Source organism: Prunus dulcis, chromosome 8, assembly GCF_902201215.1.
Source record: "Prunus dulcis chromosome 8, ALMONDv2, whole genome shotgun sequence".
NCBI classification, from domain to species: Eukaryota; Viridiplantae; Streptophyta; class Magnoliopsida; order Rosales; family Rosaceae; genus Prunus; species Prunus dulcis.
The window spans coordinates 13,009,931-13,023,693 of NC_047657.1; the positions used below are offsets into that span (position 1 = coordinate 13,009,931).

Consider the following 13,763-nt stretch of genomic DNA (forward strand, 5'->3'; position numbering starts at 1 on the left):
CAAACATACAATAAATGAGTGGAGGTACTTTGAAAATGTTGTTGCTGGAAAGCATATATCCACTTATGAGTGCTACATGAAAACTGCTGAATCTATTATTTTGGTGGTCATGACTCTTTCACCTTCCGTCTTCACAACAATTACTTTGGGACCTACATGGTGCTCTGTTTCTTGAACTTGAATCCCGTCTATGAAATGCGAAGGCATATCCAAAAAGTCTAGATATTTTAGATTTTTGAGGTTACGGATGCCAGAGGGCACTTGTTGCAGTTGCGGACATGGTCCAATTATCAAACTTTCAAGAAGAGGCAATGCTCCATTGTGAATTCTCATGAACTTTAAACTGTTCAACTTTATAAGACTGAGCTCTTTCAATTTTGGAAATCCTTCTTCAAAATGCAACTCCTCGCAACTAAACGCATCATAGATCAAAAGTTGCACTAAATTTGGTAGACCTTGTAGGACTTTTAAGGTATTGGGATCCCCTGCTAGTCTCGACCAAGATAAATCTAATCGAGTTAAAAAACTAGATCCTGCAATCCAATCAGGCAGCTTTTTTAGACGCCCTATCAAAATTAGAGTTTGAAGACGTTGAGGTGGAGGTGAGATAGACTGTAAATTAATAATTTCATCACCATTTATGGCTACAACTTCCAATGATTGCAAGTGAGACATCTTTCCAATGGAGGCGCATAGATCTTTCCCTTGTTTTCTAGCCAGTTTTTGAATGCCCAACCTTCTTAACTGCTTCAAATTCCCTATTTCTTTAACTAGGCTATCTGTTGCCTCCACAGTATACAGTTTTTGCAAGTTTCTCCAACGCTCGATTCCCTCATGAATCACCACGGCTCGTTTTGTAGTCCGACCCAGCTGTTTGTTGTTGTGCAGATTGTATGCTAAAAGATTTCTAAGCTTTGGAAGCTTATTGATTGCATATGGTATCTCATGCACTAGGGATTGCTTCAAATCTAGAGTCTCCAAGTTCGCGAGCTTCCCAATGGATTTCGGAAGGATCTTCACTCGTGTATTCCTCAAGCTCAAATACTTCAAGTGATACATGTATCCAACTTCCTCAGGGAGATGGTCAAGCAGACTATCTTCAAAGTCTAGTACTCTCAACAACTTGAATCTTTTGTACAAGTTTCTACAACTCATCAAAGGATTTTGTGGCCCACCTATGCCATTGAAAAAACACAAGGAATGGGCACGAGAGCTTCCAATGCTACCAAAAATATTATATGCATTGCTATCAACAGATAGGTGCCTGGAATTTTCATTGAATCTTGAATCTTCTTCTAAAAATTGTGAGAAGCTCATATCTCGAGTCTTTAAAAGGATCACGGCCTCACGCATCACATCATGGACTTGACATTCTCTACGCACCCCTCTTTCATCAACATATGACACTTGTACTAGGCTTCTTTGAATAAGCTCAGCCAAGTATTCTTCTGCAACCTCTTCCAATGTTTTGCCTATCTGCTCTTGTATAAACCCTTCAGCGATCCATTGCCGAATTAGTGTAGAACATCTAATGGGGCAATTTTCTGGATATGTCCCAAAGTATAAGAAGCAAGTTTTAAGTCGATGAGGTAAATCATGATAGCTAAAAGAAAGAATTTTTGTGACATTTGTTAAATGAGGATTAGACTCCAACTCAGAGCCAAGACTATCATGTAATTTTCTCCATTGAGGCACATCCCCACCTCTGGTAGATAAAAGTCCACTTATAGCCACAATTGCAAGAGGCAATCCTCCACATCTGCTCACTATTGTAGTTGCAAATTTCTTCAACTCTGGTGGACAATATCCACTTGAATCTCGGAATGTCTTCTTGCAGAAGAGTTCCCATGCCTTATCTGGAGATAATGGCTCAAGGTCGTACACTTGATCAAAAAAAGCTTCTCTGCAAGAAGCAGCAACCTCACCCTTGCGTGTTGTGATAATTATTCTGCTACCATTGTTGTTATCGGGTAATGCAAGCTTTACACACTCCCACAAGTTTGTACTCCAAACATCATCAAAGACAACTGCATACCTCTTTTCCTTAAGATATCCTCGTAGGGTGTGAATCAACAATCTCAAATCCATTGTTTCAATTCCCTCTGGAACAGACTCATTCCTTGTCCTGTGGAATTCTGTGATCATGTTTCTTAGTATGTCTTCGTTCTTGTATGACTGTGACACTGTGATCCAAGCACGCCAATCAAACCATTCTGTGAACCTTGAGTTGTCGAAGACTTTCTTGGCGAGAGTGGTTTTTCCCAGACCGCCCATTCCAACCACTGAACTGACCGAGCGTCTAGATGCTACCTCTCCCCCAATCGACCAACCTATTAATTTATCTCTCAAAGTTTGAATACCAACGAGTTCAACTTCCTCTATGTAAAGGGAAGTCATTCGTTGGTCAAATGACATGTTGTCTCTTCTTGAAGAGCTAAATGGAATTCTTTGTGTTGAATTGAAGCCATATGCTACACTTGTTTTCATAATTTCGCGAATGCGTTTTTTGATACGTTGAATCTTCAAGGATATCTCATGGCGTGTAAATAGCCCTCCCACAATGTGAGTTGTTTTATGAAGAAAACCATTCAATCCGTGTTTATCACGGTTGCGTGCTACGTGATGCATGTATTCATCAATGACATCTTCTATATGACTAGCCATCTCTCTTGTTTGCTTCACCCAAGTTTTCACGCCGCTACTGTTGTTTGCCCTTTCTGCTTTTTCATCTGCATCCTTTAGGAAAGACGTCATGCTCTCTAGAAGATCTTTTATGCTTGTAACCTCGTCATGAATACCTCTCAGCAAATTCCCTTCTTCCGTTAACAATGAAACCAACTTGTCAATGACAATGATCACTGCAGTCTCGGCCATTGCTCAGCTCTCTAACAATATAAAATAAGACAAAAGAATTATGTACGACATGTATTGAAAGATTGAACCAATTCTAAGTTTAGTGATATCTTATCTTGTTTAATACAAAGAAAATTTATATATATATTGGCAAAATGCCACTTGTAGTCCCTATGGTTTATTTTCGTCACTTTGGCAATTATGGTTTTCAATTCCAAGCAATTTAAGGACACTTCTCAATTTCCGTAACAGTCTTCCTACTTTCATTACGGCTTGAGGGTATTACTATAAAATCTTGCCATTTTAGGTACAAGAGACGATGCCTCTTCTTCTTTATTCAAATTAGGCGACTGCAAACCAAATTGGGATTTAGGATTCGAGAAATTTTTTAATTTCCTCATTGTAATTTGTTCAATTGATAGAGGGTTTCTAGTCGCCTAATTTGAATAAAAAATAAGGGCCAACGTCTCTTGTATCTAAGATGGCAAGATTGGACGGTAATACTCCTCAAGCCCTAACAGAAGAGGAAGAATTTGACAAAAATTGAAAAGTGTTCTCAAATTGATTGGAATTGAGAACCACATTGGCAAAAGTGACGAAATTGAAATTACAGGGACAAAAATTGGTGTTTTGTCATATATATTTGTTGTATTTTCTCTCATAGTTATTTACATTAATACCCCTTGAGCTTTTCAGTGTTTTCATAAAGCTCCTTAAGGTTTTCGGTGTTTTCACAAAACTCCCCGAGATTTCAAAAATTACACAAACACCTCATGAGGTTTTAAATTATTTTCACAAAACCCATTTTTGTTTATTTTTTGTCCAAAAATTAATGATTTTATATAATAATAATAAAAATTCTCCTAATGACAAATTTAACTTTTGAGATTATATTGCACATACATTTATTTAGGCTAATTTTGTCATTTGCATGAGTTTTTTTTTTTTCTTTATTTATTTATGAAATCATCAATTTGAATGATCAACAACAATCAATGAAAATGGATTTTGTGAAAACATTTTAAAACTTTTGGGCATGTTAGTACAATTTCCGAAACCTTAGAGGTTTTGGGAAAAATCCCAATAACCAGTTACTTAAATGTAATTGGAGATGCAATGTCTCTCATATCTACAGGGAGCAAAACAGAGCAGCTGATCACCTTGCTAACTTGGGGTATGAGTTACCCTTGGGGCTTCATACCTACGAATCTGCTCCTATCTCTCTCTCAAGCTTTCTGCTGGATGATGATCTAGGAAGAGCCCAAAGTAGGGCTGTGCCTTGTTAAGTGTTTTTTTCTTTTCTGGCTTCGGCCTGCCTTGTAACCAAAAAAAATATATATATATATATATATCCCAATAACCACATAGGTGTTGGTGTATTTTCTAAAACCTTAGAGATTTTGTGCAAAACCCAAAAAGCATGGGGTGTTAGTGGCAATAACTATTTCTGTTATGAGTTATGGCCCAAGTCTTACCTTCAGACCAAAAAGAAAAAGCCGTCTTCAATAGCAGTTTAATTAGAGCTAAAGCCTAATTTCAAGAAAAACGAAATACTCTGATTCACCAAAGAAATTTGAAAAAAAAAAAACTGGTGTTTGAGAACACTAATAAGCAATCAAAGAAATAATAACATGATTGAAAGAGAGAGTAGACTTGACTTACGAGAAGAGAGATGAAGGCAGGACCTGTTGTGTTGCAGAAGGGAGCAGACGATAAGCAGAGTAGCAGAGGTACCAATTTTGAAAAGCAGAGAATTTGTAAAGGAGAAGGTCAAAAGCTTGAAAGATGAAAATATATTGATGGTGAGGAGGTGTACTTCCTCTAGAACAAGAGTGCTGAGATAAGGGTTGTGTATATTTAATTTCATTCTCCTCTGGTGTGCTCTTCATCACTCTGACTATTACCATCAGGTTGACTAACTTAATCACAACAGATTTTCTTATTGTTTGTTTTTTAAAAAAAATTTATTATAACGAGTAAAGGAGTCGACTTGTTCAAAAGGGAAGTCGTTTTAGAATTCTGGCTTTAGGACTTGAACTTGTTCTCTTCTTCTTTTGAGCCAGTAGTCCAATACATCTTAAGCTTCCAAGTGGTGAGAATGGAAAATAAAATTCAGAAGGTGCAATTGGTTTAAGACAAGGGTTGGCCAGAGTTCTCCAAGTTTTGCTCTCTTGACTTGGCTAATTGGCTAGTATTTGGATATGAAAGGAACTAAAAATTCCATGTGTTTCTATTTGATAGAAGTGCTACGTACAGAGGTAGAATATCCCATAACAAAGCCCGAGATTGAAGAAATTGATTATGAAGAAGAAGATGATGATAATCTAGTGAAATCTTGGATGGTTTTCGACCCTGCCCGAGAAAAGCAAGGGAGAAATCTCCAATGCCATGTCCTCAGCCGCACAAGAAAATGAGACCATGTGGTAAAGCAGAATGCAACATCAACTTTACACCAACAATGTTAAAGTAATTTAGACTTCATTAATAGTCGGCTGGTAACTTTGAAATAGTTGGCAGTTTGTTGGTAGTTGTGTGTTAAATTAATGGTGTGGTAGAAATTAGTTGAATTAACTATGTTTGGTGTTAGTTGTGTATTTAATGTGTTAGGTCGGTAGTGGCTATTATATAAAGCCACCCTTTTCTCTTCATTTGCATAATCAAGGAAGGAACATCATCATATCAAAATAGTGTCCCACTACTTTTCCCACTACTTTCTGTTTTTGATTATCACAAGAGAACAAGTTTCTTCTCTTACCCATTCTTACCTCCACATAACCGTACCCACCACCAATAATATCATTCTTTTAGTCCATCAAAGTGGTATCAGAGCTGGAAACTCAGAATCATATGGCTTCAAACAACAACTTGTTACAGCCCCAGCTTCCAAAGTTTACAGGGAAGAATTATAGTCAATGGAGCATCCAAATGAAGGTGTTGTATGCTGCTCAAGATTTGTGGGAGGTGGTTGAAAATGGCTTTGTGGAGCCAAATGATCAAGCAGTCCTCACTCAACAACAACTCACAGAGCTGAAGGAGACACGTAAGAAGGACAAAAAGGCTTTATTCTTTATCTTTCAAGCAGTGGATGAAGCTATCTTTGAAAGAATCTCATCATGCACTACATCAAAACAGGCGTGGGACACTCTCTTTGCATCATATAAAGGAGAAGAAAAAGTGAAGATGGCAAGACTGCAAACTCTAAGAGGTGAGTTTGATATGTTACGTATGAAGGAGTCAGAATCTGTTGAAGACTATTTCAATCGTGTCATTTCTCTAGTCAACCAACTGAGAATTAATGGAGAAAAAATTGAAGATCAGAGAGTTGCTGAAAAAAAATTCTTCGAAGTATGTCCCGAAAGTTTGAATATATTGTGGTGGCAATTGAAGAATCCAAAGATCTGTCTACTTTGTCTCTTGACAGTTTAATGGGTTCTCTTCAATCCCATGAGTTACGACTGAAGCAGTTTGACTCTGGCCCTGTTGAGCAAGCTTTTCAATCTCAAGTCTCATTCAGAGGAAGTTCTAGAAGAGGAGGAGGCGGCTTTACTCGTGGACGAGGAAGAAATAATCAAGGACGTGGCTATGCAAATGACCAGAAAGAAACTAATGATGAAGGCTCTGCACGAGATTATGGTTATCCAAGAGGAAGACGGGATTATGGTTATCAAAGAGGAAGAGGAGATTATGGTTTTCCAAGAGGAAGAGGAGATTATGGTGGTTATTCAAGAGGAAGAGGAAGAGAACAAGGTTCCTCTCTTTCTAATATTCAGTGCTACAATTGCAAGCAATATGGGCACATCAAGTCAACATGCAAAAACAAAACAAATGGAGGAGCCGAATCAAGCTTTGTGCATGAAAAAGCTTCTGAAAGGGAAAATGATAATGTGGTTCTACTTGCATATGCAGCTGCCAGGGAAGGAAACGTGTGTGCAGAAAAATGGTATCTTGATAGCGGATGTAGTAATCACATGACAGGCAACAAAAGTGCCTTTGTCAATTTCAAGCATACCAACAACTCAGAAGTAAGGATTGGTGATGGTGGAAAGCTAGTGGCCAAAGGATGTGGAGATATTCTTTTTCTGTCCAAGTCTGGAGAACAAAAAAGAATCTCTGATGTGTTATATGTTCCAGATTTAAATTACAATCTCCTTAGTGTGGGGCAACTTCTTCGTAAAGGCCATAATATTCAGTTCAGGGAAGACCAGTGTGTAATTAGAGACAAGTACAACTCTCTAATTACAAAGGTGCAGATGTCAGGAGACAATATGTTTTCTCTGAACATAAAGTATGAATCTTTTGCTTGCTTAAGTGCACTTATCAAGGATTCCTCATGGTTGTGGCATCTACGCTATGGGCATTTGAGTTTCAATACACTATCATTGATGGGGAAACAACATATGGTACGAGGCCTACCAACGATACAGCATCAAACACAAGTTTGTGAAGCATGTGTGCTGGGAAAACATCAGAGAAATTCGTTTCTTACAGGATATTCTTGGAGAGCATCCCATCCTCTTGAGCTGGTGCACTCAGATGTATGCGGGCCCATGAACACAACATCAACAGGAGGTAACCGCTACTTTCTTACATTCATTGATGATTATAGCAGAAAGACATGGGTCTATTTTCTCAAATATAAATCAGAGGTGTTTGATTACTTTAAAGTTTTCAAAGCTTTGGCTGAGAAGCAAAGTGGATTTGCATTGAAAACCTTGCGGTCTGATCAAGGTGGAGAATTCTCATCCAATGTGTTCGAAAATTTTCTAAAAGAAAATGGGATTAAGCATCAGTTCACAGCTCGGTACACCCCACAGCAAAATGGTGTGGCCGAGAGAAAAAATAGGACCATTATGGAATTGGCAAGAAGCATGTTGAAGGCAAAAGCAATGCCTAATCGTTTTTGGGCAGAAGCAGTGGCATGTGCTGTATATCTCTTGAACCGTGCATCGTCCAATAGTGTGGAAGGCAAGACCCCTCAAGAAGCTTGGAGTGGCCTCAAGCCATGTATTAGTCACTTAAGGATATTTGGCAGCATTGCTTATTCTCATATTCCTGATGAAACAAGGAGAAAATTGGATGACAAATCAGAAAAGTGCATTCTTGTTGGGTATAGTGAAAAGGCCAAGGCATATAAGTTGTTTAATCCATTGACTAACAAGATTATTGTTAGTCGTGATGTCAAGTTCAATGAAGAAGAAGCATGGAATTGGAGTGAAGCTGAAAATCAAAGTCCAATACTGTTGGACATTGGCCTTGAAAATCCAGATTTAACTCCACCAACAACTTCATCATCACAGGAATCTTCATCACAAGGGTTATCATCAACTTCTTCTAGTGATAGCAGTGAGGAAGAAGAAATTAGCAGAGGACAAAGGAGATCAACAAGAGCTCATCAACCATCCACAAGGTATCCATCTAGTGATTATGTTTTGATCACTAATGGTGGCACAAATTTTGCTCTATTTGTAGATGCAGACCCAATTATGTTTGAAGAGGCTTCAAAGGATGAAAAATGGGTGAAGGCTATGGATCAAGAAATTGATTCCATTAAGAAAAATGACACATGGGAGTTGGTTGATCTTCCTCAAGGAAAGAAGCCTATAGGAGTAAAATGGGTGTATAAGACCAAGCTGAATGCTCAAGGAGAAGTTGAGAAATACAAAGCTCGCTTGGTAGCTAAAGGCTACAAGCAAAATTATGGAATTGACTACAATGAAGTTTTTGCTCCAGTTGCACGCTTTGACACCATCCGAATGGTGTTAGCTCTTGCTGCCCAAAATTGTTGGAAAGTCTTTCAAATGGACGTTAAATCAGCGTTCTTGCAAGGTTTTTTGGAAGAAGAAGTGTATGTTGTTCAACCTCCAGGTTATGTGCAGGGAAATGAAGAAACAAAAGTGTGTAGATTGAAGAAGGCTTTATATGGTTTGAAACAAGCTCCAAGAGCTTGGTACAGTCGGATTGATGCATTCTTCCAAGAGTATGGGTTTCACAAATGCCCATATGAGCATACTCTTTACACCAAAAAAAACTCTCAAGGTGAGATTTTGATTGTCTGCTTATATGTGGATGACTTAATATTTACTGGAAGTAATGCTCAAATGTGTGATAATTTCAAGATGATTATGTCACAAAGATTTGAAATGACAGACCTTGGTTTGCTTCATTTCTTTCTTGGAATTGAAGTCAAACAAAATGAGAATGGTATCTATATTTCTCAAAAGAAATACGCAAAGGAATTGTTGAAAAGGTTCAGGTTGGAAAATGCAAAGTCAATTGCTACTCCAATGGAGGTTGGTGTTAAGATAGGTAAGAATGATGGAAGCACAATGGTAAATCAAACTTTGTTTCGAAGTCTAGTGGGTGGCCTCTTGTATTTAACTACAACAAGGCCAGATCTTACATATGCAGTAAGCTTCCTCAGCCGTTTCATGGAGTCACCAAAAGATGTTCATTGGGAGCTTGGAAAGAGAATCCTAAGATATGTGGTTGGAACCATTAATTATGGTTTGCATTATTATCCTGTTCAGAATCTAAATTTGACTGGCTATAGTGACAGTGACTTGGGTGGAGATGTTGATACTTGCAAAAGCACATCTGGTTATGTCTTTAGCATTGGCTCAAGTGCGATTTCTTGGTCCTCCAAAAAGCAATCTATAGTGGCACTTTCCACTACAGAATCTGAGTATGTTGCTCTTGCATCAGCAGGTTGTCAAGCTAGGTGGCTGAAAAGTATTTTAGAAGAGATGGGTCAAGTTCAAGAAGGACCTACAAAGCTGTTCTGCGACAACAAATCAGCTATTTGTCTTTCCAAAAATCCAATGTTTCACAGCAAGAGTAAGCATATCAAGATCAAGTTCCATTTCATCAGAGAGCTAATCAAAGATAAAGAAGTTGAGGTTCTGTATTGCAAGTCCCAAGATCAGCTGGCAGATTTGTTCACCAAACCGTTGAAGAAGGAGCTGCTCATCAAGATGAGAAAATTAATTGGCGTAAATGAAGTCTAGCTTAAGGGGGGATGTTAAAGTAATTTAGACTTCATTAATAGTCGGCTGGTAACTTTGAAATAGTTGGCAGTTTGTTGGTAGTTGTGTGTTAAATTAATGGTGTGGTAGAAATTAGTTGAACTAACTATGTTTGGTGTTAGTTGTGTATTTAATGTGTTAGGTCGGTAGTGGCTATTATATAAAGCCACCCTTTTCTCTTCATTTGCATAATCAAGGAAGGAACATCATCATATCAAAATAGTGTCCCACTACTTTTCCCACTACTTTCTGTTTTTGATTATCACAAAAAATAAAAAAAAGGAAAGCAGGATATTAAGACAATAAGAACAGACTGGTTGAAATATTAATACTTTTCACGCTACGGCCTTAAATTAGAATATCAAAATGGTTGAAATATTTTTATAGAAAGCTTACCAAAAGACCTTTCTGGAGGTACGATGGATGCATTACGACAGTGAAAGAAGGGCTTGCAGATTCAAAAGCAATAGCTCTTTAAAGAGCTATAGCTTTTCCACTTGTGTAGTTGATGCATGCATCCTCCCAACACCATCTTTGACATCTGGTGGTGCTAATGGAGATTTGTCCCCGGATTTTGGGCAGGGGGGGAAACTTGGCCAAAGTTTCAACACAATCATCATCTGATTCATCTTCCCCTGTTCAAGATTTTAATAGGAATTATTGCAAACTAGAACATAATGAGACAAAACACAACAAGGTAAGAAACAAAAGAAGAAAAAAAATGCATATATTCCATACTTTTAATTTCTGATTTGGAGCAATCGGAGGCCTGGTTTCTCAGTGAGTTCTCAAACACCATTCCAGAAGTTTGAGTCCTTATTGGTCTAAAGTTGATGTTGCATATTCTGCTTTACACATATTCTCATTTTCTTGTGCGGCTGAGGACATGGCAATGGAGATTTCTCCCTTGCTTTTCTTGGGCAGGGTCGAAAACCATCCAAGATTTTAACAGAGTTATCATCATCTTCTTCTTCATAATCAGTTTCTTCTATCTCGGGCTTTGTTATTCTACCTCTGTAGCGCTTCTATCAAATATAAAAACATGGAATTTTGAGTTCCCTTCATATCCAAAGACTAGCCAATTAGCTTAGCCAAGTGTGCAAAACTTGGAGAACTCTGTCGAACCCTTGTCTTAAACCAAACCCCATCATTATTGCATCTTCTGAATTCTATTTCCCATTCTACACCGCTTGGAAGCTTAAGATGTACTGGAGTTGATAAATGCTCTCCATGTTTCATCACAAACGTCATTGGAATTTTCTGCAGAACAGAACATGTTAAAGCTTCAATGAAAATAACAAAAGAACTGAATATCTCAATAATCAGAAAACATTCTTAGCATAATATATATATATATATAGAGAGAGAGAGAGAGAGAGAGAGGTGCTTACCATTCTGATGGTTTTAGAAGTGTCATCTAGAATGGAAATGGGGTATGGGATGGGAGCTGGAAATGTTGAACTGTCATGAAAAGTGCGAAGCCATGGCTGAATTAACTCGAAAGCTTGATGGAGAGATGTTTGTCTTTTTATGAAGATGAAGATTGAAGATTAGGGATTGAACAAACATTGTGTTTTGTTTCATCAGTTTCCAACTGAGGAGCTGTGAGGAACAGCTTTAACTAGTTCTTCAGTTGTGGTAACGACAGCTGTTTGTTTTTGGAGATTTTAAAGAGAAGAAGCTATTCCTGTTTATATATTGTTTATACCGTATATTAACGACCAATGACCACCTGACACGTGGACGGAATCGACAACTTGACATTACAGGCCCTTCGGCATGTACCCTACCGAACTCTATACATCTTGATGCTTTTGCCCTAAGACACGTGTCATGCCCACGACCAGCTCCTACAGTCCCACATCGGAAATATGAACATAATGCACGCCTCCCTAGGCCTATATAAGGAGACCCCTATTCCCAAAAGAGGGGGACAGAACGATCAACCGTACGCTATCGCTTGATCTGTAATTTGATATTTACTAAATCCGTACTTACTTAAGCATTGGAGAGCCTTCGGCCGGTACCGCACCGGCACCCCAAGGTCTTACCGAACGTATCCTTTTTGTAGGAACTCGATCTTCCGAAGACTAACTCCCTTCCGAAGACATAATATCACTAAGTTGGGCGAACCACGTGTCAAACCACTTTTTCGCATCAACAGTTTGGCGCCGTCTGTGGGAATTCGTCACAAAAACCATTAACCCACTATCCCCTAGACACATGGGGACCACTTCAGTACCCACTTTTCTATCGAAGGAAGGGGTGCCGTTCGGAAGGCAGGCTGGAGCTAGCCCAGCGCTACCCCCATGCACTCCCTTCGGAAACGCCCCCTCAACTCAGACAATCGCTGAAGCCGAGCTGGTAGTCCAAATCGCGTCCCTAAGGAAGGACATGGCTAAGCTTCAGGAGCACAACCACCACCTTTCGTCCAAAGTGGACGAAACCCAGCAGCTGCTGCACCAGCAGCGCACACAGAACTTCCAAACAACTCACTCTTCCTAGAGTTTGGGAACCCCTCACAGGAGGAGGTACGGAAAGGCAGCGAGGGCAACGACCGCTCCTTCCAAGCAGTTGGTGGTGCCGACACCATGGGACCAACCGCACGTACCGAAGAAGGTCTACAACGATTGCCGACACCGGCTTAATGATCGAGAAGCAGAGAGACAGAGATCTCCGATCCGAGTTAACGCTCGGCTTAGGGAATCCCGGATGAACGCCGTAGGAAGCAAGTCGCCTATTCGGAGGGTCCAAGGGTTAAACTCCGCGGAGTCGGCATCCGAATACATCCCTTCCAATACGCAAACTTCCACCTACCGTTCGGCACCAACTCAATACTTGGGGGATAACTCTGTAAGCCCGCGAAGGCGCTCGGAAGACTATGATGCCGAGGGAATCCCCAACCGAGACCCTGTTGTCCGACTCCTTTTTCAGAAAGTCCAGAAGATGGAAAACGACAAGGCTCGCTCCCAAGAACCGGAATGGGGAAAACTTCGGCCCTGACCATTCACAAGGCGCATCCGACGCTCCCGGCAGGATCGGGAAGTGCAGCCATTGCGCATACCATTCTACACCGGCACCGAAGATCCCTTAACCCACCTTCATTCATTTCAATCCGCCATTGGATGCAAGGGCCTGAGCGATGAGGGGCAGTGTCTGCTATTCCCTTCTTCCCTTACCGAGGCAGCCCTGAACTAGTTCTACCGGTTGGAGTCGGAAACAGTGGATTCTTTTGACGAGCTGAAGCAAATTTTCCTCAATCACTTCATGATCCAGACAGACCGTCTTTACTCTGCCGATGATCTGTACACGATTCGACAGAGAGAGGACGAGCCGTTGAGAGAGTATGCGGCGCGCTTCAGCCACGAATACTCGAGGTGTCCGGAAACAGACGATAGGGCAGCCTACGGCGCCTTCAAGAGTGGCCTTCGGTCCTCGCATTTCGGATACCTGGTACACAGCAGCAACTGGCGCACGTATGATGAACTGATGAAGCAGGCCGCGGTACACGCCAAAGCCGAGTACTTCAACTCGAAACCCAGTGTTTCGGCACGCCGAGAAGATATAGAGCCAAACGCTTATCCGGCTAAGACGCAGTCCTACGAGAGGGTCGACTCATATTCGGCGGACCATAAGCGGAAAAACAACCGTGCCGATCAAAGAGATCAGCCGAAGAAGGGAAAAGGGCGGTATGGTCGCAACGACAACCGAGGACCCCTACCCAATCGTGACCACGGCAGCGAGGTCTTTACCCTACTGAACACCACTTATGAAGCCGTTCTGATGAACGAACAGGAGGTAATACCCAAGCCGAATATTCGAAGACCCAATCGGCAAGACAACCGGGAGACCGGTAAATTCTGCCGATACCATCAGCACAACAGCCAC

The 13,763-nt window shown here is 40.4% G+C and overlaps 1 protein-coding gene and 1 long non-coding RNA gene across 5 annotated transcripts; both read right to left on the reverse strand.

The window, feature by feature from the left end:
* Nucleotides 1–6: 6 nt before the first annotated feature.
* LOC117636332 (disease resistance protein RPM1-like) lies at nt 7–4,794 on the reverse strand. Of its 4 annotated transcripts, none has more exons than XM_034370795.1 (3): nt 4,516–4,794; nt 636–2,885; nt 7–533 (listed from the first exon to the last, which is right to left on the reverse strand). In XM_034370795.1, exons 2-3 carry the CDS (start codon nt 2,872–2,874, stop codon nt 73–75), a joined length of 2,700 nt encoding a protein of 899 aa, XP_034226686.1. In that variant the 5' UTR covers nt 2,875–2,885; nt 4,516–4,794; the 3' UTR covers nt 7–72. The 4 variants fall into 4 exon arrangements, with proteins under 4 accessions (XP_034226686.1, XP_034226685.1, XP_034226684.1 ...); XM_034370794.1 differs by adding an exon at nt 4,014–4,165 and having other exon boundaries at nt 7–2,885; XM_034370793.1 differs by adding an exon at nt 4,014–4,169 and having other exon boundaries at nt 7–2,885.
* Nucleotides 4,795–10,236: 5,442 nt separating this feature from the next.
* Nucleotides 10,237–11,555, reverse strand: LOC117636346. The gene is made up of 3 exons (XR_004587056.1): nt 11,267–11,555; nt 10,614–11,135; nt 10,237–10,510 (listed from the first exon to the last, which is right to left on the reverse strand). It is a non-coding gene; the product is annotated as an uncharacterized LOC117636346 (long non-coding RNA).
* Nucleotides 11,556–13,763: the final 2,208 nt, after the last annotated feature.

Coding starts and splice junctions, on each gene's coding strand:
- LOC117636332 (XM_034370791.1), bottom strand. CDS start 2,874: ATGGCCGAGACTGCAGTGATCATTGTCATTGACAAGTTGGTTTCATTG.